The sequence below is a fragment of the Caloenas nicobarica genome, chromosome 17, assembly GCF_036013445.1.
Source record: "Caloenas nicobarica isolate bCalNic1 chromosome 17, bCalNic1.hap1, whole genome shotgun sequence".
Lineage (NCBI taxonomy): Eukaryota > Metazoa > Chordata > Aves > Columbiformes > Columbidae > Caloenas > Caloenas nicobarica.
Window position 1 is genome coordinate 7,496,072 of NC_088261.1, and position 21,778 is coordinate 7,517,849.

The following is a 21,778-nucleotide window of genomic DNA, read 5'->3' on the forward strand; positions in this document are numbered from 1 at the left end:
TTTGCAAGAAACAGAAGAAAAGCTGATATCATCTTTTTGGAGAGCTGCCTATGCACATGCTGTGATTTACAGCACACAACCCAGGAGCAGACGGGAATGCCTGCCCCGGTGTCACAGGAGCTGCTTCTCCTCTGCATGGCCAACTCCATTAAAACCAGTTTACAATTCATTCAACTCTTATTTGAACTTAAAATAGAGGAAGCAAATACAAGATAAGGATGGCCACAGAGGGATGGAAAATTGAGGGAAAAAAAATGAAGGATTCCTGTTAGAAACCAGCCTTTGATTTGTTTTGCTTTGTGAGAGAAAGGATCCAGTTCCCAGGGGTTTAAGAGAAGCTGGACAAACACACGTCAGATTTATCTGGTGCTCCAGTTCCTAAGAGAGTATTTCAAGCAGAAAGCTCTGCCTGGCATGGCACCCGGCAAGGAAGGGGTAGGAGAAAAAGTCCCTTTTTCACAGCAAAGGTGGATGAACATGCAAGTGCAGACACCACACGAGTGAAGCCACCTCGGATCCCAAGCAAAGCAGCACGGAACAAACACAACCCAGGGTGGTGCAGACCATGCTCACCATCCAGGTGGTTGCGGGAAAGGTACTTGAGTCCTTCGTCCAGCAGGATGACAGGCAGCGAGATCTTCATCACAACCACCCACTGTGGCCAGTTCAGCGGGGTCACCTGGAAGATGAGCTGCAACATGGAAAGGATTGGACATGTCAATAGGGAATGAGGTGGGATTGTTTTCTTTGTTTTAAATGTCAGGTTGTTGTACGGCACAGGTTGAGAAAGGGTCATCCCAGGTACAAGGAGGGAGGATCCAGACAGCCCAAAGAACAGGATTTATTCAAGGTCTATCAGGATCCCAATGCGGCTCTTGGCCAAGATCAGTTAAAACTGATGTCTTACATCTCTCCTTCAGATGGGGAAATTGAGGCACAGGCTAGGACTGTAGGTGCTCACAGGTGCTTAACAGGGGACAAGGACAATATAACCTCCTGGGCAGAGCAACCTGCTTCATCTTAAGCACCCTTAGGTGTCAACCGAAGCATCACCAGCCTTGGACTGCAAAGGAGTTGAGACATCCATACCCCTTTGCGTTGCCTATAAGCAGAGCCTCTGACTTCAGTAAAGGCTCATTGGGACAAGGTGTCTCCTGGTCCCCACGTTGGTTTGAGTCATGTGACATGGTCCTGAGGGCACACAACCATTCCAGAAGCTTCCAGACCCAAAGACTGCTCCAGGGATGTCCCTGCCCACAGGACGAGCCTCCCAGGCTGCGTGTGGAGGTGGCACAGAGCACTCACCGGCATGGGCTTGACGTAGAGGATGAGGAAATGCAGAGCCATGGACATGACGATGGCCCCCAGCAGCCAGATGTTGAGCCACGGTGGCATCCGCAGCAGCGACTGGTTCTCAGAGACACTGTGAAAGCGAGAGGACAACATTAGCCCCAATAACGTCCTGTTCTCCACACCTGCCCAAGCCCAGAGTTCCCACTCTTCTCCAAGTTACAGGGCTGTTTGCTATAGCCCTTCCCTTCCAGATGGTTTTGTTTCAGGCTTTGCCACAACTTAAATCTGGACACCCATCTCAATGGAACCGGCCATGCATGGATTAAGACCAGTCATTAACAAGGCCAACTGCTAACAGATTTACATCCAGTCCTTCCTCCACCACTATAAAAAATTTTCTTCTTCAGGCCAGACATGAGGAAGAATTTTTACGCCACGGGTGGTGAAACACTGGCCCAGGTTGCCCAGAGCTGAGTCAAAGCGAAGCCCTCAGCCCACCAATGGATGCTCAAAGAGAACCTACACAAAATCCGTTCATGTGTGGAGCATCCAAAGATACCCTGTGGCCACCCTACCTGTTCAGAGCGTTGCACATTTCGATTGTCACCAGCACGGACAGAGCCATCGTGGTTGGATATCGGGACTCGAAGATCTCACAGTCGATTCCTTCAAAGATGGGGTTGTTCTTGGTGCACCTCATGAAGTTCCTCTGTCAGCACAGGAAACTGCTGGTAAATACGCGGCAGAGCAGCAGTGTAGGAAAGGCAGGAAAGAGGAGTAAGAGGTCCACTGGTTGGGGGGGTACATGGTGAACCTTGATTTTTAGGGGTGCTGTTAAATATCCCACAGTTCAGAGCAACTGATAAAGCTGTCTGAAGTGACCCAGATTCTGCTGTGGCTGGGGCTTTGGGGTTATGGCTGGATAGTGGCTTAGAGATTTTCATGTGCAGTTAATAAGGTGTTTGAGCGCACACACATCTCCATCAAAAATACATCTTCGTTGCATGTGACGTTGGGGTGCAATGGCACCTGCTTTCCCACCACCTTGTTCAGACCTACAGTAACGTAAAAACTGATCCCTTTCAGTGTGGGATCAGGTACAGGAGCTACTTCCAGCTTTTTTGGATCAAGTTTTCCCTGCCATGCTGGTCGCTGGCAGAAGCAAGGCTGGAAACATGAGCCCGAGGAAGAGAATTTGGTTTTATTTTACATTCTTGTCCTCTCCACCAGGAATTTGGGAACACTACAAGAACCACAGAAGAATGGTAGACCAAATACCCCAGTGCCTGAATCCACCCCTGAATCCACACCCACATCCATTTGCTCAACATTTCAACCTGTTCCCCTCCCGACTCACCAGCTGATGGAAGGAGACCTGCGGTCCCTCGGCGTCGTACAGGAACCACCAAGCCGCTGCGCCCACCGTGGCCAGGCCCACGTACACTGCAGTCGAGAGAGACACCCTGACCCCCAGCACCCAGCAAGGAGCCCCCTGCCCCATGGCACCCCCTGTCCATCCTCATCCTCTGTCCACTGGCACCCATGAGGGCTCACCTCCGATGGCCAGGTAGCGGAAGAAGAGCCACCCACTGATGAGGGGCTCCCTGGGGTTGCGGGGCAGCTTGTCCATGATGTCCAGGTCGGGGGGGTTGAAGCCCAGCGCGGTGGCCGGCAGCCCGTCCGTCACCAGGTTCACCCACAGCAGCTGCACAGGGATGAGGGCCTCGGGCAAGCCCAGGATGGCTGTCAGGAAGATACTGCAGGGAAAAACCCAGACATGCCGAATTAGATGAGCTCTGTGCAGCCAGAGAAAGTGTCTGTGTTGCACAAGGGGAGAGTGAAGAGGCATCCTGGATCCAAATACCCCAAACTGAATCCACCCAAAGTCCTGAGTCAGGAAGGTGAAGTCCAAGACTTAATTTTGCCGCTAAAATTTGTCCCTGTTGCCATTAAAATTTGCTTCGCAGTTGAAACACAACCACTGACCTCCCCACAGCCACACAGGTTCCCGATCCCAGCACAAACTCCCTGGCTGAAATGCAAGGGCAAAGGATGCCCAAGTGATCACAGAACCACAGGATGGTTTGGGCTGGAAGGGACCTTCCCAGCTCCCCCAGTGCCCCCCCTGCCATGAGCAGGGACATCTGCACCAGCTCAGGTTGCTCAGAGCCCCGTCCAGCCTGGCCTGGGATGTCTCCAGGGATGGTTCATCCACCACCTCTCTGGCCAACCTGGGCCAGGCTCTCACCACCCTCAGGGGCAGCAATTTCTTCCTCATGTCTGACCTGAAGGCTGTGCCCACGTTGCTGAGGATGGTGCTGATTTACCGGGAGGGATGGGCAGGGGCGAGAGCAGCTGCCCAGGACCTGATGCAAAGTGCATCGGTGTGACCTGGTGACAACAGCCTGTGCACAAATATCTGCACCCACCTTAGACGCTGCCATGGGCTTAAACAGGCAACACATTACCAAAACAGCTCCTGGGGGGTGGCTCGATTATAAAACTACAAAAGAAAAATCCCCCTGCCCCAGGGGAATGAGACAAGGCATAGCTGCTCCAGTTGGTACCCAGGGTTACAATTGTGGGGACCGCATGCTGCCAGGGGCAGGGGACATGGACAGGACTGCAGGTCACCTGCCCCAGGGGACATGTCCTCCCTGCTGCACCCCGCAATGTGGTGCCCGGTGTGGGGGGCTCTCACCAAACGACCTCCCCGACGTTGGAGGAGATAAGATAGCGGATGAACTGCTTCATGTTGTTGTAAATGGCTCTGCCCTCCTCAACGGCTGACACGATGGTGGAGAAGTTGTCATCGGAGAGCACCATCTCAGCAGCCGACTTGGCGACGGCCGTGCCCGACCCCATGGCAATGCCGATCTCGGCTTTCTTCAGGGCTGGGGCATCGTTGACACCATCACCTGTCTGCACAAAGGTGTGATTAAGGGGGTGCGAGGGACTGGGCCGGGCAGAGAGGAGGGGACCAGGGGGTGGTGGAGCATCCCTGGGGGACTCACCATGGCGGTGATCTCGTGGAACGACTGGAGGTACTCGACGATGCGGGACTTGTGCGCCGGCTCCACGCGGGCGAAGCATCGGGCGTGCCGGCACGCCTGCCGCTGCGCCTCGGGGGGCAGCTCATCGAACTCCCGGCCCGTGTAGGCTTTGCCGGCCACATCCTCGCTCTCCGAGAAGATGCCGATCCTGCGGCAGATGGCCACCGCCGTGCCCTTGTTGTCCCCCGTGATCATGATGACACGGATGCCGGCCTTGCGGCACATCTCGATGGAGGAGGTGACCTCCTTGCGGGGAGGGTCCAGCATCCCCACGCAGCCCACAAAGGTCAGATTGTTCTAAGGGGGGACAGCCCCAGACCCACATTAACCCCTGAGGATACAGACACCTCCCTCCCTACTGTGAAACCACCCTGGGCATGGGGATTCCCCCGGGAGAAAACTTTTAGGAGATTTTATACCAACAGCCCCATGGATGAACCCTGTAGCCCCAATGCAATGGGAGGTTCCCGTCCTCTCTGCTGCTCCTCACACCTTTCCACTTTGCTTCCCTCCTCTTGGTGGTCCCTCGACCCCTCTGGGATGTCACCCCACAGGGATGGATGCCCGGTGGGATGGGGCTGTTGCCCTTAGGACCATCCCCACTGCATGCAGCTCTGCACCAGGGTTTGCAGGGGAGGACCTGCGCTGTGTCACTGCCTGCTCCTCACAGAGAAACCAGACAGAAACTACTGCTGAGGCAGCTGGAAGTGGGTGGGAAAACTTTGGGAATAAGGCAAAAAAGCTCCTGGAGGAAGCCCCCGCTGCCGTACCTCATACTGGACGAAGGCGGTGGAGTCGTGCAGCTGCATGGTCTCCCTGGGCACGGGCGCATCCTGGGTGGCCAGGGCCAGGCAGCGCAGCGTGTCGATGCCCATGCCCCAGTCCCGGATCCTGCCCAGGATCTTCTCCCGCACCGGGGTCGTCAGCGGGACCCTGGCAGTGCCCACGCGGACGTGGGTGCAGCGCTCGATCACGCTTTCCGGGGCGCCCTGGGGAGGAGCGGGGGGGCTTTAGGGGCTGGAATGAACCTGGAGGATGAGCGTCTCTTGCCAGCACTGAAGGAAGTGCCGGAGGGAGGGCAGGCACCAAGTTTGGGCAGAGGAGAAGGAAATCTCCCCAAAACTTGAGCATGCACATCCTGGCACGGGGGCCCAGCACGGTAGACGGCAGCCTCCGACCGAGCCCATGGGGACCGTGGCCGGGAAGGACGCACCGGCGTCAGGTCACCAGACAGCACGATCTGCTCTGCAGGGGATCTGTCTGACTCCTGCAAAACCCACACGTCTGCCTGGGATTCTCCCACACCACAGATCCCCTCTCAGACCCAGAAGGGATTCGGGCTGTGAGTCTCCACTGAAAAAATGTTGGATGCTCAGTGGATGCTCATGATGCCTTTGCGGTTCAGGAAAACATGTACTTTAGCATCACAGCATCTCACCCTGTCCCTTCTGACCTTACAAAGGACCCCTGACATTGCTTTTTAATATAAAACTTGCAAACTCTCTATTGCTCCTCTTCAAAGGGCTCGCCCAGGACTGCCGGGCTACAGATGTGGTGGCTTCGGATGGTCCTGACCCAACCGGGAGGACAGAGTTCACCCACCCAGAAGATTTCCCAGTGGGAACAACAATATACAAATTTCCTCGGAGTCAGCGGGGGGAAATTCCTGCCGCATCTCTTCTCTTGGGAAGAAAATGCCCTTTAAAACACTATTTTATTTCGGGTTACAGTGGAAAGCTGGGCATCCCCCTTTGGGCACTACTGGTGTCTGGAGGGTCCAAGCCTTTAATAAAGACAAGCGCCCAAGTTTTGCACAGGGGTTGCTCTCTCTGGCCCCAGCACCAGCACACTCAGCACCTTTTCATCCCTCTAAGTCATTTTACCTCCTTTTTTTTCTATCAATCCTGCAAAGACTCACCTCCTCCCTGATCACACCAGTCTACCTGCTGCTCCTGGACCCCCGGACAGAGAGACAAACTGCAAAGTGTCACTGCCCGCTGCAGGAAGGGCCAGATCCTGCCAGGGTGAGCACAGGGATCCCGCAGGGTGCTGAGGAACTTCTCCCCTACCTTGACGAACATTTTGCTGCCGGTGGAATTCTGGCTGGGGCCAGTGGGCGTGCAGTACACAGACATGGACTTGCGGTCACGGGAGAACTCCAGGGTGCACTCCTTCCTCATCAGCTGCTTGATCACCTGTGGGGACAAAGGGGCTGAGCTGGGACGTGCTGGGTACAGCGCAAGGCTGACCTGGGACATGCTGAGGACACAGCACCTGGTGCTCTCCACCTTGGCTAGCAGCCCTGCCAAGCCAGCACAGCACCAGTGATGGGAGAAAACAGGCAAACGCAGGAGCCAGGAAGGACGAGACAGTGCAAAAAGCAAAAGAAGTTTTCCCTTTGCAATTTTTCGGGAGAATTTTAACCCTTCAACTACACCATTGCTGCCCAAGCCCATGGCACATACCAGCCCATGTGCTATGCCAGACCTTTATGAGCACAGGCAGTGCCCACAGACGGGCTCCTGCACCGCAACATCCCCCAAAACCCCACCACAAACCAGGCTCTACCGTTGCCACCAGCGGGCATGGGCAACAGAGCAGCTGCCTGATGGGTGGCTGGGAAATTTCCATCTCCCTTATCAGTAAGGAGTCGGGAGATTTATTACGAGGAAGAAATGCCAGAACAGAGAGCCCTTCCTTCAAACAAGGAAAGACATTAAAAGATCTAATGGCACGATACCAAAGCTGAGTAAACCTAGACGTGAAATAAATTGTATTTTCACCCTTCCTGGTAAGTCGTGAGACGCTGGGAGCCAGAGCTGGAGGGGGGAAATAGCCAGCACGGGATATTTTCACACTAAAAGTAGATATTTCCAAAGAGCAAGCCTTGATCAGGCAGGCATGGCTCTGGGGAGTGGGGTTTGGGTCATGCTATGGGGTACGGCTGCTCAGGGCAAACCAGGCACCTAAAAAGATTTGCTGCAGAGCAACAAAAATCCAAACCTTCTCACCTGGAGCTAGAGCTCTGGCAATCACTGAGGACGCTGACTTTGAGCCTCGGGGATCACCTGCTCCAAAGCATCACACAGACCCAGTTTAGCCCCCGCGGCATCAGCCCCCCCAGGGCCGTTGCACGATCTGCTCTGAAAACAGCTCAGCCCCCTGCAAGCCAGGAAGTTGCATCCTTGTGGCAGACCGGTCCCTTAGCTCATCGCAAGTGGTTATTGCTCAAATAGCGGCTGTCTCAAAGCCTTTCCCTCCCTCCCGTCCCCCGAGCTCGTAGGGGCCCGCCCCTACTCACCGAATTGCAGGCATTGGCTCGCTCCACCTTGGAGAGTTTGCTGGTGTCGGTGTCGAAGACGTTCATCTTCTCCACGAGGCACGTCAGGGCTGTTTCAGTGGCTTCTCCCACCTTCTCATAGACTTTTTTGGACTACAGGGCAAGAAAAAAAAAAAAAAGCAAGCGGCTTAAGTTTTAGAGCACATCCCTATCTGCTGCTCCAACCAAGGATGCTGGTGCCCATGGCACCATCCTGGGGCTCCCAGAGGATGCTCCAGGATGGGTTGAAGCCAGGGCAGGGGATCCCAAGAGACGAACCTCTGCTGCAAAGGGGTCCGCAGCAAAGGGAAAAGCATTGCCAGTGCCCCCAGCACCCCAGGGCTCCCCGCACCTCATTGTAGTCCAGCGAGGAGTCGTTGCAGAGGGCGCAGATGGTGGCCAGCTCCACCAGCCCGTCGTACTGCCCGCACCGCACCGGCTGCTCGTCCTTCAGGCTGCGGGAGAAAACAACCCCCAGAGCCTTACACCTTCAAATAATACTTAGCTTCTCCTATATATCCCTTGTAAAAGTTTCTGAAAAGAGGGAGAAAGAGCCCGGTTAAAGCCCTGGGCTTGGTAATAAATGCTTGGGTTCGCATTTTGTGCTTTACCAAATGGGGCAGGACTAGTTGCAAATAAAATATCCCAGGAGGTAAATAAACTCTGGAAGTGCCCCAGAATAAAGGGGGCTGCAGAGGAGCTCAAAAGAGCATTGGACCTGAAAGCAGGCGCTGTTGAAAGGCTGGTGTTGAAGAGGATGGATGAGAAACGGGACAAAGAAATTCCAGTTAATGTTCACTCCACCAGGGGTTTCCAGTTGCTGGGGATCCAGAGGAGCTGTAGGACCAACAACAAGTCCCTTCTCTTCCCTGTGATGCTGCTTCACGCTCCAGAGAGCCAAAGGGCACCCAAGGGATCATTTGAGAGTGGCAGCCAAATTTAACAACTGCATTGCTGTGGCTGTTCCTAAGCAAGCGGTGAACTGTGGCCTTTTCTTCCTAAAGAGCAGCTTTTCGCTATATAAAGGAGCACAAACGTTGGAAAGGAGCAGCCCTCAACACCTCAGTCAAGCTGGACACTGCTTCTTGCACGATGGCAAAGACGGCAGTGGTGGTTTTCAGGGGAAATAAAAAATTACCCCAACTCCAGGAGAGGTAACTGCAGGTTAGAGCTGTATAAACCCAGCCGGTCATCTGCTCGCTGGAAAAATAATTTGTCAGGCATTTATTAGGATCAGTTTATTCCACTGCTGGTTCCCAATGGAAAGAACATTTTTTGAGTCCTTGTTACAGCTCAGGAGCGGAAAACAGGGAGCGGCCAAGAAAATCTGAAAAATCCGTTTGCTGAGGGACAAGAAGCCGCTCTGGGCTGAGTGTGGGCAGGGGACAGCCACTGCCTCCTGCCCAGGGGATGCTGCCCAGCCCAGAGGTGGAAGATGGAGCCTGTGGGACCCTGGGCTGGGTTTTGATCTTTGGGAAGGTGGAAATACCAGAGGTGGCTTTTGCGGCATGTGATCCCCTGGATATTTCTGAGACGGGATAAGGGGATATGTCCCCATCGTCGCTTGTCCCTGCACAGAGCAGGGCGAGACCTGTACGCTGGGAAAAGCATCAGCAAAGGTACTGCTGGCTGGGTGCTGCACAGGGATGCGAGCGAACCCAAGGTCAAGCATGTAATAGTTCCCATGCCAAGGCCAGGCTAAAGCAAAACAAGCATTTCAGTTCCACCAGCCACAGGGGAACTGGGGGTTTCTCTCCGTGACACCTAAACAAGCCTTCACATCCTCCTCGATGCGCAAAGGCAAACACAGGGCTGAAGCAAAACTCGAAAGCAACACAAATGGCTGCAGACCGATGCAGAGCCTCTTGGCAGGCAGTCCCCGAACAAGAGGGGACATTGCAGCTTCAGAGGTTACAGACACGAGTTCAGCGCCTCAGTCCTCCTCATTTAATTGAAACACACTGATTGATACCAGCTTATGACCTGGCTCACTTTTTAATGGACATTCCTAGCCAGAGATCAAATTTGCTCTATAAATATTCATGAAATTAAGTCTGAGGCTGCGATGAATTATAGTCACTCCACAGATGAGCAGAAGGGACCACAGCGAAGAACGTGCCCAGGATCACACAGCAAAGTGAAGGGGAGCGGAGATGTTCCAGCCACTGGCTGAGCTTCTCATCTCCTTTCCAGACCCTCCCCATATTGGGGAGCATCACCTCCCTTTGAAGGAGGGGGAATAAACAAACGCAACAGCAGAAAACCCCCGTGTGTAATAATGCAGCAGGGAAAAGCCCCTGGCTTCCACTCCCTGCCCTTGCCTGCAGCTCAGCAAAGGCCACGTCTCCCCCAAAAACACGTCCTGACATCGGTGGGATCGCACCCCAGGCACAGCAGCCATCTCGGCCATCCCTGCTGAGGACATGGGGCTTGGGGACCGCCCTGCCGCCGGGGTTTGCAAGTCCCTCTGCACATCACCCCCGACAGGGCTGCGGGATGAGCTGTCGGCCTCAGGTCCTGCCTGGGTCAGGGTGACGGTCACCGGCCGATACCGAAAAAGGTGCAGGCTTCAGAAATTTCGAGAATGAGTGTGTACTGTGGAAAGCCTCATTCATTGCTGTTCTCACATTTGCTGCCCTCTCCAGTTTAGAAGTGGGTTTATTTTATCAGGATTGCTAACGAAGGGAGAGCTGAGTGTGCAGGAGCCCCTTTGCTGAGCAGTGGGAGGGGGGCAGGCAGAGCCAGGGCACAGGCCCCCCACATCATGTTGGGCAGGAGCCGGCTATGAGGGACAGTGAAACAATTTGCCCTGGCTCCCACTGAAATCAAAAAGCAGCCATCCAACGCTTGCAAGCCCAGTGTGGCCAAAACCCAGCACCCCGTGGCTATCTCCACAGGCAGGGTTCAGCGTGGCTGCAAACCCACGTGGAGAACACAGGTGGGGTGAGCCTGGGGTCCCCCAGCTGTGGCTACAAGCTCGACCCTCCCACCTCCCCCTGACTGCACTGCTGGCCCCGGGCCACCCCGTGTCACCCACCAGGCAGAGGGGACCCGCACTCACATCTGTCCCTCGGGGGCGTAGGTGGAGCCGGTGATGCTGAACTCGTGCAGGCTGCTCTGGGTGCCCTCCACCTTCTCCATAATGAACATCTGCAAGGGGGAAAGATGGAAACGGAGCTTTAGGCAGCGATTTTTTGGTACAGCCCAAGTGCCCAGCCTAGAGACCCACCAGCTGGTACCATCCCAGCAACGGCCCCACTGGCACCAGGCTCAGCCCCCTCCCTGGTCACCCGTCGCTCCTGGCTGTCCCCAAATCCTTCCAGCCTTTTTCATGTTTGCCTCCTCCAGCTCTTTTTTTCCATCGGAGAGGAGCGATGCCGAGCCAGTTCCTAAGAAGGTGCCTGTGTTTTTCTTGGAGCAGAGAAGGAGCCAGCTCCAGGTTTCCACTCCTGCCCCGGCTGCCCTGGAAAGCCCCGGCAGGGCAGGATCCGACCAGCCAGGAGCTTTGGGAAGGGGCTGTCCCTGTCACCCTTTTCCAGCCAGCTCTCGGCCACCAGCTCTCCTGCACCTTTCTGGGATTGCAGCTCGGCCCCCTGCACTGGCAGTGTGGCTGATCAGCCCCAGGGAGCTGTAAAAGTCCCGCACGCTCTATTTTTAGTGATTTTTGCCTTTCGAACTCCTTCCAGATTTTCTCTTGCTGCTGTACTGAGAGCAACAAAACAAAACAAAGAATGCAGTAAAAATCCCCCTTCTCCCCAAGCTCTCCCAGTCCTGCACAGCCCACCCTTCGGGACACCTCCAGCAGCAGCAAGAGCAGGACCCGACCCCAGCCGGGGTGACAGCTCGGTGACGCTCCTTTCTGCTTAATCATTATTTATGACCCATGCCGAAGCCAAAAAGTAACATAATAAATAAAATTTTTTTGATGAATGCGTTTCCCTGGCCGGAATTGCCTGCTGGGAGCAGCCAGGAGGGATGACAGCTGCAGGAAAGCGATGCCCTCAGCCCTACAGACTGGCTCAACAGCTCCAGCAAGTGGGTGCAGGGACAACTGTCACTTTCCACCCTGTCTCAAATAATTTATTTTCCCTTTTTATTTTCCTCTGTTCATCTGAGATGTTCCCCGGGAGAAATGGAGAGGCATCACTCAGCACCAGAGATGCAACGGCTCTGGGTACCATCCACTTAACTCTCCTCCAATGCTTCCTCTGGCAACTAGCAGAGGTTAATTTACTATTGTTATTAATTATTGTTAATAATTTAAGGATACCCCACCAGTGTAGCCACGTTGGCTGGTGGGTGTGAGACCTGCCCATGCAACCCGACATCCCCAGGTGCAAGCTCAGGGCCAAAACAAGGACAAAAGGTCAAGCTTAGGGAAGCACGTTTACAGCAGGTTTAGCACTGGGGCGCCTTGGTGGCTTTTCTCACCTCCGTATTTCACAGGTTTGGGCAAACCAAAGCACGAGGTTCAAAGTGTCTGTCTCCTATGTAAATACTTCTGAGCCCAAAGCAACCTCCCCACAGCCCCCCAGTTATTTGCAGATACCCCATTTGCTGGGGTATTGCCCTTGGCTCCTTTCCCAGAGCCCATCCTCAGGGTTCCTCGGCATCCCTGAAGGGTTTCAGAAAAAAATCCCAAACCAAAGGGTTGCAGAAAAGACTCAGGACATCCCAGACCCTCTGCTGAGGCAATGAGCTCCTCTGGCAGGAGCTGCAGACACGGGTGTATGAAGGACCTCAATAAAAAGAGCCAAAACACATCAGGTCTCCTTTGGTAGCTGAATTGCCCTGAGATGGTGGGCTCCAGGAATGGACACGAAGCATGGCTGAAACTTCCCAAGGCGAAGGCTTCTGCTGCACCAAGCAGGACCTTTGAAGGGTGAGCATCCTTCGTCTCTTTTTGATATGTCCAACACCAGCAGCCCTCCAGAGAGCCAAAATCTCCTGGTCTCTTCAGAAAATGGACTCCTGCGCTCAGAAATGCCAACTGGATTCTTATTTATTCAAAAATTTGAAAGCATCCACCCCAGCTGCCGGAGACACTGGTGGTTTTGCCTGATACAGGCCTGTTTGTTTTCAAACGCTCATGGCTACGAAACAATTGCTACCTTCACAATAGCCACTTTCTTACGAAAAAAAGGAAAAGAAAAAAACCAAAAATCATTCCAGGCCCTTTATTTTTCCGTGCCTATTTAAAAAGGCACTGCGTAACCCACAGCAACCAGAGGTTATATCAAATTTCCTGCCTGCTCCCGGCTTGCGTGACCGGCAGAGCGAGGGGGCGGCCGGGCGATGGCAAAGGTGTCTGCAGGTTTTTGGCGCGGTGTTTCAGCAGATCGCCAGGCTGAAAAAGGGGACGGGTTTTCAGGCAGTGGAAACAGGCCGGAGGAAATATCTGTGTCTTAATCCGTGAAGAGGACAGGTAAGGTTCCCCATCACAAAAATAAGATAAATAATCACAGGAGCAATAGGAGGAGGTGGCAAAGCTGCGTGCTGCAGCTCGGCTGGGCGGTTTGGGGAGATGCTGGCAGAGGGGCTGCCCAACCTCTTGCAGCACCACAGTAAACGCCAGCTCCAGCACCCAGCCAGGGGCACCCAGCCTGCATCCCCAGGGCTCCCCCCTGCCCTGAACCTTCTGGAACAACACCAGCAATTCGGGGTTTTAATGCAACGCCGAGATGGAACGGAAATCGTTAGTACGTGCTTATGAAGAGTGCACCCCACTCCTCCTGCTCCGCAGATCTCGCGTGTCCCCGGTGCTGTGTCACACAGCCAGATGTTGCCAGATGTATTTTTGGAAAGCAAAGGGCACCCACCGCTGCACCATCCCCAGAGCAGCACATGGCATCTGGCTGCAGGCTCTCGGCGAAGAGAGATGTGAAGGATATTGCTCCGCATTTCTATATTTTCTGCAGTATCTTTAAAAGAATTACTTATCAAAAAGCAGACAAGACAGGATCACTGTCTAGAATAGCAAGAAGCTGTAATCAATCAGCCCAGGGATCAGCACCATTTTCCTGCTGTGCTGGAAGCAGCCCTGGCTGACAGGGACCCACCGACAACTGCCACAGCCTCTGGGAAACCCCCAGCAAGGTCTCCCATTAATTAGTGACTGATTTAGATAGACAAAACCACCAAACCAAGGCATAATGTCCTGGAGATTAAAAAGCAAAGAGTGCCCGCACATCTCCTGGGTGGCTGCATCGACGATGGGAGTTTGCACGCCCAGGCTCTGCTGCAAAGTTTATTGAAAATAAACGCTTTTCTGCTCTTGTTCCCCAAAACACCAGCCATGTCCAAGACAGTCAAATGTCACCGGCCACCTCCCTGTCCTGGACACGGGGTACCAGCATCTCCCCCTCCAGCCCCATCCTGCTCTGCCCTACACACCAGCACAGCCCTGCTCGCATCCCCGCTTCGGGTCCTGACTTAAAAACACCAACCCTGTGCTCCCAGAAAATTAATTATGGTGCATAAAAGGGTGCTGCAACTTTTAGGAGACTGATTTAAAAGTCCAAGGGCAGAGCTGCGATGCCTCTCTGCCCACTTCTCTCCCTGCCAGACAGTTATTTAATGGTTGGGAGGAGATGGTCCCTGCTTGCTCCGCAAGACGGTGGTCTCAGAGACTGCAAGTTGGCACAAATCACAGTTTTAATTTTATTTACTAAGAGAATTTATGGCTTTACTGCATTCCTGCAGAGCTGCAGCCTCCGGTGGACTCGAGGCCAGAGCAAAAGAACTGAAGTCTCGGCTACCCTAGATGAACAAGACCCTGGGCACAAAGCCCTTCAGTGACCATTTAATGTATTTGGGGACAATCTCGTTGCCTGTGCTAGCCGTATGGTATCCATACGCATCCTGCATCTCTGCGGCCGTGAGACCCAGGCACCAAGCGGGACCTGGAGCTGGCAGCGCAGCCTTTAAAACCAGCTGAGGGTTTAAACCAGACTCGAAGCCTTTAAAGAGTCACTTCACAACTCTACAGACCCGACCCTGGCAGCGAGACATTAAGGGCAAGCACTGCGTGCCCTCTGGCCCAGCAGCTGCGCTCACCCAAATTAAATGCGTGAATTAATTAAATTGCTCTCGATTAACACATTTTTCCAGGTTATTGATAGGCTTTCACGGCTTTTTCTTCCCCCGTGACGGAGCCAGCCACTCAATGCAGGAGACACATCATCAAGGACGCGCCGCCCAGGGCAAATATTTACCCACCCGCCCGCGTCAATGTGGGAATCCCTGTCCGTTAAACATTAACAGCCCTGTCCATGTGTCCTGGGGCCAGCCCGGCCCTCAGTATCATGCCCTGAGAGTCAGGATTCAGCCAAGTGAATAACACACGTATCGGAAAGGGGTTGTGGGGAGATGGGGTGAAGGATAAAAAGCAATTCAGAATCCAGTGGTTTTTTTTTTTTTTTGCAAAGTCATTGAATTCATTCTGCAAATGATGATTGATGCAAACCCCCTTTTTTGTGCCACTGCCCCACTCTGTCCCCTCCTGCCTTCTCTGCCTCAGCGTCACTAATCCTGCCTCTTCTGGTCGTGCCACACCGTGGGAGACAAAGGCACTTCTGCCCAAGTTCAAGGAGCAGATCCTCCAGTAGGAACTGGTTTGGGGAATGTACAGTCACATCCCACCTCTCCTTCTGCAGAGCTAAATAGATCCCAAATGCTGGGGTGGCCCTTTGCCTCCCTGCATCGCTGGGGCAGAAAATGGGCTGGTGGGAACCTCCCCGTGCAAGACATCGGCAGTTTGGTCACCGCCTCATTCCAGCGATGCCTCGTTTTAAACCATTTACAACGCAAAAATATCAGATGTTTCCAGTCATCTATAGCTTGTGCTGAGCAAACCAGTGGCCAAAGCCCATGGCCAGTTTGTAGCGCGGCCACGGCTTCCCACCACGCTACCCGAGTGTCAGAGAGGAGGGACAGCGGCCAGGTCCATTTTTGCCCACAGCAACACATTTTCCAAGGTTCTCCTATAAAACCGATGCGCCAAAGCCATGAAAAAAAAAAAAAAAAAAAGCTTTCCTGAGACTTGAGGATTAATGGGGAAACTGAGAAGTGCTTGGATGGTCCAGGCTTTCCTAACAAGTCGCCTCCCCACACGGCCAGGCAAGCAAAGTTCTCTGGTAAACCAGGAGCCTTCCAACTCTTCACCAAAGCACCCCAGGGCTCTCTCCGTCAGAAGAGCTTTTCGGTCCGAGCCCAGGAGCACAAGACTGTGAACGGCAGAGCTCCTGCCATGTGAGGACAGGTAACCACCCACCATTTCACCAGGTCACAGGCATTTTCTCTTAACCTCTGGATTTCTGCACGAGCAGCTGGAACCACGTGTTGCACCTACCCTCCAAGCTTTGGCCTCACATGTCCAGACTTTGTAATTTTGCATTGTCCAGGATTTCTCACTGGTTTGGTTAAAAACAAGGGGAAAAATGGGCAAGAGAGCAGAGGAGGCTGATTGCATTGGTGTCTCCAGGAGCTCTGTCTCTGCGATATCCCAGCAGGAAGAAACGCCCTCTGGAGACGGAGCCCTGAAGTAAGTTTGCACCCCAGCACCTCCAAACTGGTTTGCTCATTAAAGCGAGTTTTCTAATTACAACCATGCCAAGAAAAGCCACAAACCCTACAGACCCTGGTCAGGCAGAGAGGAAGCTCAGAGCTTCCAACAAACCATATTCCATGCTCAGCTTCAAATTCCTAATGCGCAACAACTCTGGTGAGGACAGCAAAGCCCATCAACCCAGGATGGGGATGGAGAGGCAGAGGGTGCTCAGGGGGTTACAGAGCATCCCCCCGACACCCCAAAATACAAAACACCCCCGGCACTCACCCGGCATACGGACATCTGGTTGGTGGTGAGGGTGCCGGTCTTGTCAGAGCAGATGACGGAGGTGCAGCCCAGGGTCTCCACCGAGGGCAGGCTCCGGACGATGGCGTTCTTCTTGGCCATGCGGCGCGTGCCCAGCGCCAGGCAGGTGGTGATGACGGCCGGGAGGCCCTCGGGAATAGCGGCCACCGCCAGCGCCACTGAAATCTTGAAATAGTAGATGGCCCCCCGAAACCAGGAGCCCCCATGGACGGGGTCGCTGAAGTGGCTGACATTGATGACCCAGACAGCGATGCACACCAGGAAGATGACTTTGGAGAGCTGCTGGCTAAACTCGTCCAGCTTCTGCTGCAAGGGGGTCTTCTCGGGCTCTGTCTCCACCATCTGGTTTCGGATCTTGCCGATCTCAGTGTAGACCCCTGTTGCAATGACAACCCCTACGGCCTTCCCAGCTGCGATGTTGGTGCCCTGGAAGGGAAGAAAAGGGCCAAAGTGGGTGTGTGGGCATGAAACCTCTTGGCCTGAGCAGGGAAATGGGTTGTTTGTTGTGAAAGCAGAACACGAGATCTTGGTTAAGGGAAAAATGAGACGCCTTGGGATTTTATATAAACCCACCCTAAAGCAGCGAGAGAGCCCTCCTGAGAGCTCTCTGGGCCCTCAAGGACTTGGCTTCTGTCCAAGAGGAGCATGAGCAAGGAGGGAACCCAAACTCCAGACTCCAGGCTCAGTCACAAACCTCCTCCCTGTCTGTAAACCATCCTACTTGATGGAAAACCCACTGAGATCGCTGAAGGTATTTAAGGGCATCATGTGCCAAAGCCCAAACAAAATCGCATGGAAGCAGGTCCTCGTTTTTAAGGACTTGGGGCTCTTTTTACGGATTCAGGTCTTTCTCATGCATGTATTCCCTTTCACTGCTCAGAGACCTTCTGTGTCCCTTGGCCTCTTCACTTGGTGGCTCTTTGCAAAACCAGAGGGGAGGTGGGAACAGGCGTAAGGGACTTACGGAGAAAAGCATGTTCTTCTTGTCCTGGTTGACAGCCCGGGGGTCGGGGATGGGGTCAGCATGTTTGATCACCGACACGGACTCCCCTGCCGAGACAAGAGGGGGGAGATGAACCGCCCGTGTTTCCTCTCCAGCCTCCATTCAACGCTGTCACGAGCCTGCGTCACAACCCTGCAGCTTTTTAAAGCAACACGTTGCCACCAAACCATCAAAACTTCCATCACGAAGATGTCAGAGCTGAGCAAAGGCGGTCTGAAGATGAGGGCTGCAGAAAAGTGACCTGTGCAGATCACGGGCGACCATGACCTCCCAGAGACATATGGGATGGGCCAAACCCCTGCGCCAGGGAGCCACTGGTTTGCACAGTCAGATGGGATTTATAGGGCAGCACAACAGGAAAGGTGCCCAGAGCCCTTCTGCTGAAGGTTTATATGTTGTTCTTTGCAGATTTGCCCTTTTGCTGCATCTCCTTTTACCCTTGGAGAACTAAGTTAATGCAAAGCCACTATGGAAGGAGATGGCTCCTTTCCCTGTGCTTTTAACATTTTTTTTTTTTCTGATTGCTTTTCCTTCCCTGCTGCCATCTCCTAACTCAATGCCTTACAAAAATCACACAAGAGAGGTGAAATACTGGAAGACTTTTGTCATCTGATCATTCACCAGCCTTCCCCATTAGCACAGAGAGAATTTTTGAAATACCATAGATTATCAGCTTTAATGGCTTTTCCAGTGCTTAAAAAAAAAGGCCCAAATATCGTCACCTCTCCCTGAAGTTGTGGTGCCTCATGCACCAGCAATAATCAGGCAACGGCTGCATGAGGGGAGCGTGGGCAGGGACCGAGCAGCCCCTCGTGAAACCCCACGTGTCGCATGGGACAGTCTGTGTTTTACAGGAGGGATGCCCAAACACCGGGCACGTCCATCTTGCCTACGTCACGACTTTTAGGTGATGCTGGGATCTCCCCAGCGCCTCAGTCTCACTCTCCCACCCATTTCCCACCCCAGCAAAGCGCTTAGCCCAGTGTCAGCCCTGAAATTTGTCTCGGGGTGAACGGCAGAGGGAAAGCTCTGCCTTCAGCGGCCGCCTCTGCCCCATCGCACCGGCACGCACCTGTGAGGATGGACTGGTCAACCCGCAGGGTTGTGGACCGGATTTCGATGATCCGGATGTCCGCCGGCACCTTGTCACCAACTACAAGGACAAGAGCAGAGCAGCTCAGTCAGGTGGGACCAGCAGCACCCGCCACCCAGGGCAGGGGGACAGCAAACCCCAAAGGCGCCAGCAAAGCCCAAAGGCTTGAGGCCACCACTTAGCACATTGGTTCCTGCTGTCCCCCCTCATTTGCTATTTCTCCTGTCTCCAGGCTTTTGCTGAGCTCCGTGAATTACTGTGTCCCTGCAGGCTGCCCAGGGCAGTGGTGGAGTCACCATCCCTGGAGGTGTTTAAAAGGTATTTAGACAAGGTTCTTAGGGGCGTGGTTTAGTGCTAGAGTTAGGTTAGGTTATGGTTGGACTCGATGATCCTGACTGTCTCTTCTACTGAAATGATTCTGTGATTCTATGGCACAGGTGCACGGCAGCACCCAGCCAGCTGCAACAAGGGGTACAGCCCGTGGTAAACTGGGGTCCTGCCCTGGGACACCTCCTTACTGCATTTAGAACTTATTTCGTAAAATCTAAATGGCAAAAAAAGAAAGCTGGGAAGAGGCACTGTCAGTTGGAATCGGGCAGTCCAGTGATGGGACCTTGAAAAATTTCTCATTTTAAGGAATTATCTCGCACAAAAGCAGCCAGCCCGGGGAGCGGGCAGCAGCACAGAGGTGGAGGGGTTACTCATGCTGTGCCAAGCGTCCTCCACCCTCTCCCATGGGCTGACTGGACACCGTTGACACTGGAAGACCTTTCGTGGCCGAGACAAACAGCCATCCATGGGTCAAAGCAGCCCTACTGACTGATAGCCATGGGCCGCTGCCCACCGAGGCGTATGCACGTCCTTAAAAACCCCATTTAAAGCTGTTTTTCCTGCTGGATTTCCTCCTCCCAGCTCCTTGGCAAGGAGCGGCTCTTCCTCCTGCTCCCTTATCGCCTGGACGCAACCACGCGCCGGCGCTTCGGAAACACTGAGGCAGAGCGAGCCCTGCCTCCCAGCGCCGCACATCACGTTACACAACACGGCCAGCTTGGCTGTTAACCATCGTCTCCAATCCCAGACTTTAACGAACGCTTCCTCCCGGGGCTCGTAAACCCCCCCCCGAACACAGCGGGACGGGGAGCTGGCACCACTCCACCGCCCGGCCGTTTATTCCAGCTGCAGATGCTCTTGGATGCGGGATGCAACATCTGTCGGCTGGCCAGAGCTGCTCCACTCCCCATCGCACCCGCTTTTGTGGGGCTGAGCTGGGGAGTACCAAGCACAGAGACTCACAAACCCCCCCAAATATTTTCCTCAGGCTTTGCAGCTGCTTGAGGGAGCCGGAGGACCTGAAAAGGAGCAAAGAGCAACTCTTCACCTCCTGGGAAAGGTGAGGAGGGTTTGCAAACATCAGCTCAACCTGCAGAGATAAAAATCTGGTGCCAGCATCTGGAGACAGCACCGAGCCCTGGTGCCACATGGGTGGCATCGGCCCAAGGGCAGACCCGCGATGGCATCCCCAGAGACTCGCACGGTGCAGGGCAGACGTACGGACCCGCAGCTGCTCTTAGCCAGATATTAAACACACACCAGTCACCCCAGCACTGCAAGTCTGCCCCATGCTGAAAGCCGAGGAAAATGAGGACAACGCTGCCCGCACAAGGACTCGCCTCCATCGCCTTGTCACAATAGGGCAAAACTCAGCAGAGTTTAAATGGCTGCCAACTTGCAACCATCATTCTCCTCTTGTCTCAGTGTAGCAGGTTTTCTGCTCCCTGCTGCCAAATGTATTGCATTTGCACATGCGAACAGCAGCCTGTCCCTCCTGCCCATGCTGTCCCTGGGACATCACCTGAATGTCCTCTGCATGTTCAAAGTTATTGCTCTTGGTGCACTTTTCTATCAGGCAGCCCGACAGCATCCTCACCACTTGCTATGACCTCCTAAACCCACACTTTGCTAATTAACTTGCCAATAATTTGCAAATCCCTCCAGAGGAAAACTCAGCTCTTTCCCTCCCAGACATGATGCTGATTGTGCCATTAAAAAGTAATATTCAGCAACTGATGGGCAGGCAGTAAGCGCCTGATTTGGGGAAAGCTGGCAGAATATAATTAATTAATTTAATTAAAGGCCAGGTCAGCAGCTGGAGTGCATTGCTGGAGATGGCTTGGGAGCACTGCCAGCTTGCCCAGCTGAGGACTTGGCCACACTCCTCTGCTTGATCCTCCCTGCGTTATTTTTCTGTTCATCTTCCAGCTGAAGCCCAACTGGAAGACATAAATAACAGTGAGCTGGCTGGGGTTGGGAGGGATTGCAGCGTGTTTCCACTAGCAGGGCCACGAGGAGGAAAGGAAAGGATCGGTTTTGCAGCTCTGGGGGTTTACAGCATCGTTTAACGAACAAACAAAATGGGATAAATCAAATGCATCCTCTTTAACTCTGGTGGGGCAGGCAGCAGACCCCCCCACATCCTTTCCTGCACATAAAAGGCCTGTGGCATTGAATCCCCTGAGCTGGTGGCAGCACTCGCCTGGCACTGCTGGTGGCACCCAGCGCCAGCCATTCACCCCCCGGTCCAGGGATGCGCAGGCAAGAGCTGCTTCCAGAGACAGGGAATCGTGGTGGAAAATTAAACGTTCTTCCAGAAAACAGGGAAGCCCTCAAAAGACACAAAACCTGTGTCAGAAATATAAACTTTTTTTTTTTTCTTTCCTCCTGTTCTCTACCATCCCACACTTGGGCTGAAGCCTCCACGGGCTGGTGAGCCCCAGCTTTGGCCCAGATCATTTCACCTCGCTGGTTTTGCCAAGAGAAACTGAGGTCTCAAGTGTGCAAAACCGAGGTGACCCGGTGGCTGTGCCTTGGGGGAGATGTGCCTGGGTGCCACGGCAGAGCCCTCCCACCACCAGGACCACGGGGTGCCCAGCACCGAAGCAGCACCTCCCTACCCCGTGCCCTGGGGTGGTGACACCCTACCTGCCACCTCCACGATGTCCCCAGGGACGATGTCCCGGGCGCGGATCCGCTGCACCCCGCTGCGGTCGGCGCGGATCACCTTCCCCATCTCGGGCTCGTACTCCTTCAAGGCTTCGATGGCGCTCTCGGCGTTTCTCTCCTGCAAGCAGAGGAGAGGCAGAGC

General features: G+C 54.0%; 1 protein-coding gene across 3 annotated transcripts in view; it reads right to left on the reverse strand.

The window, feature by feature from the left end:
* ATP2A3 (ATPase sarcoplasmic/endoplasmic reticulum Ca2+ transporting 3) overlaps positions 1 to 21,778 on the reverse strand; it is a 51,063-nt gene that overhangs the window by 10,006 nt on the left and 19,279 nt on the right. For all 3 annotated transcript variants that reach the window (XM_065646996.1, XM_065646995.1, XM_065646994.1), the window contains exons 5-20: positions 21,616 to 21,754; positions 18,616 to 18,696; positions 17,505 to 17,590; positions 16,502 to 16,966; positions 10,727 to 10,815; positions 8,018 to 8,120; positions 7,648 to 7,779; positions 6,416 to 6,541; positions 5,117 to 5,335; positions 4,308 to 4,643; positions 3,995 to 4,215; positions 2,848 to 3,050; positions 2,651 to 2,736; positions 1,869 to 2,002; positions 1,306 to 1,423; positions 574 to 691 (exon numbers count right to left, since the gene is read on the reverse strand). In XM_065646996.1, coding sequence (XP_065503068.1) covers positions 574 to 691; positions 1,306 to 1,423; positions 1,869 to 2,002; positions 2,651 to 2,736; positions 2,848 to 3,050; positions 3,995 to 4,215; positions 4,308 to 4,643; positions 5,117 to 5,335; positions 6,416 to 6,541; positions 7,648 to 7,779; positions 8,018 to 8,120; positions 10,727 to 10,815; positions 16,502 to 16,966; positions 17,505 to 17,590; positions 18,616 to 18,696; positions 21,616 to 21,754 — 2,656 coding nt within the window. The remainder of the gene's footprint in view (positions 1 to 573; positions 692 to 1,305; positions 1,424 to 1,868; positions 2,003 to 2,650; positions 2,737 to 2,847; positions 3,051 to 3,994; positions 4,216 to 4,307; positions 4,644 to 5,116; positions 5,336 to 6,415; positions 6,542 to 7,647; positions 7,780 to 8,017; positions 8,121 to 10,726; positions 10,816 to 16,501; positions 16,967 to 17,504; positions 17,591 to 18,615; positions 18,697 to 21,615; positions 21,755 to 21,778) is intronic.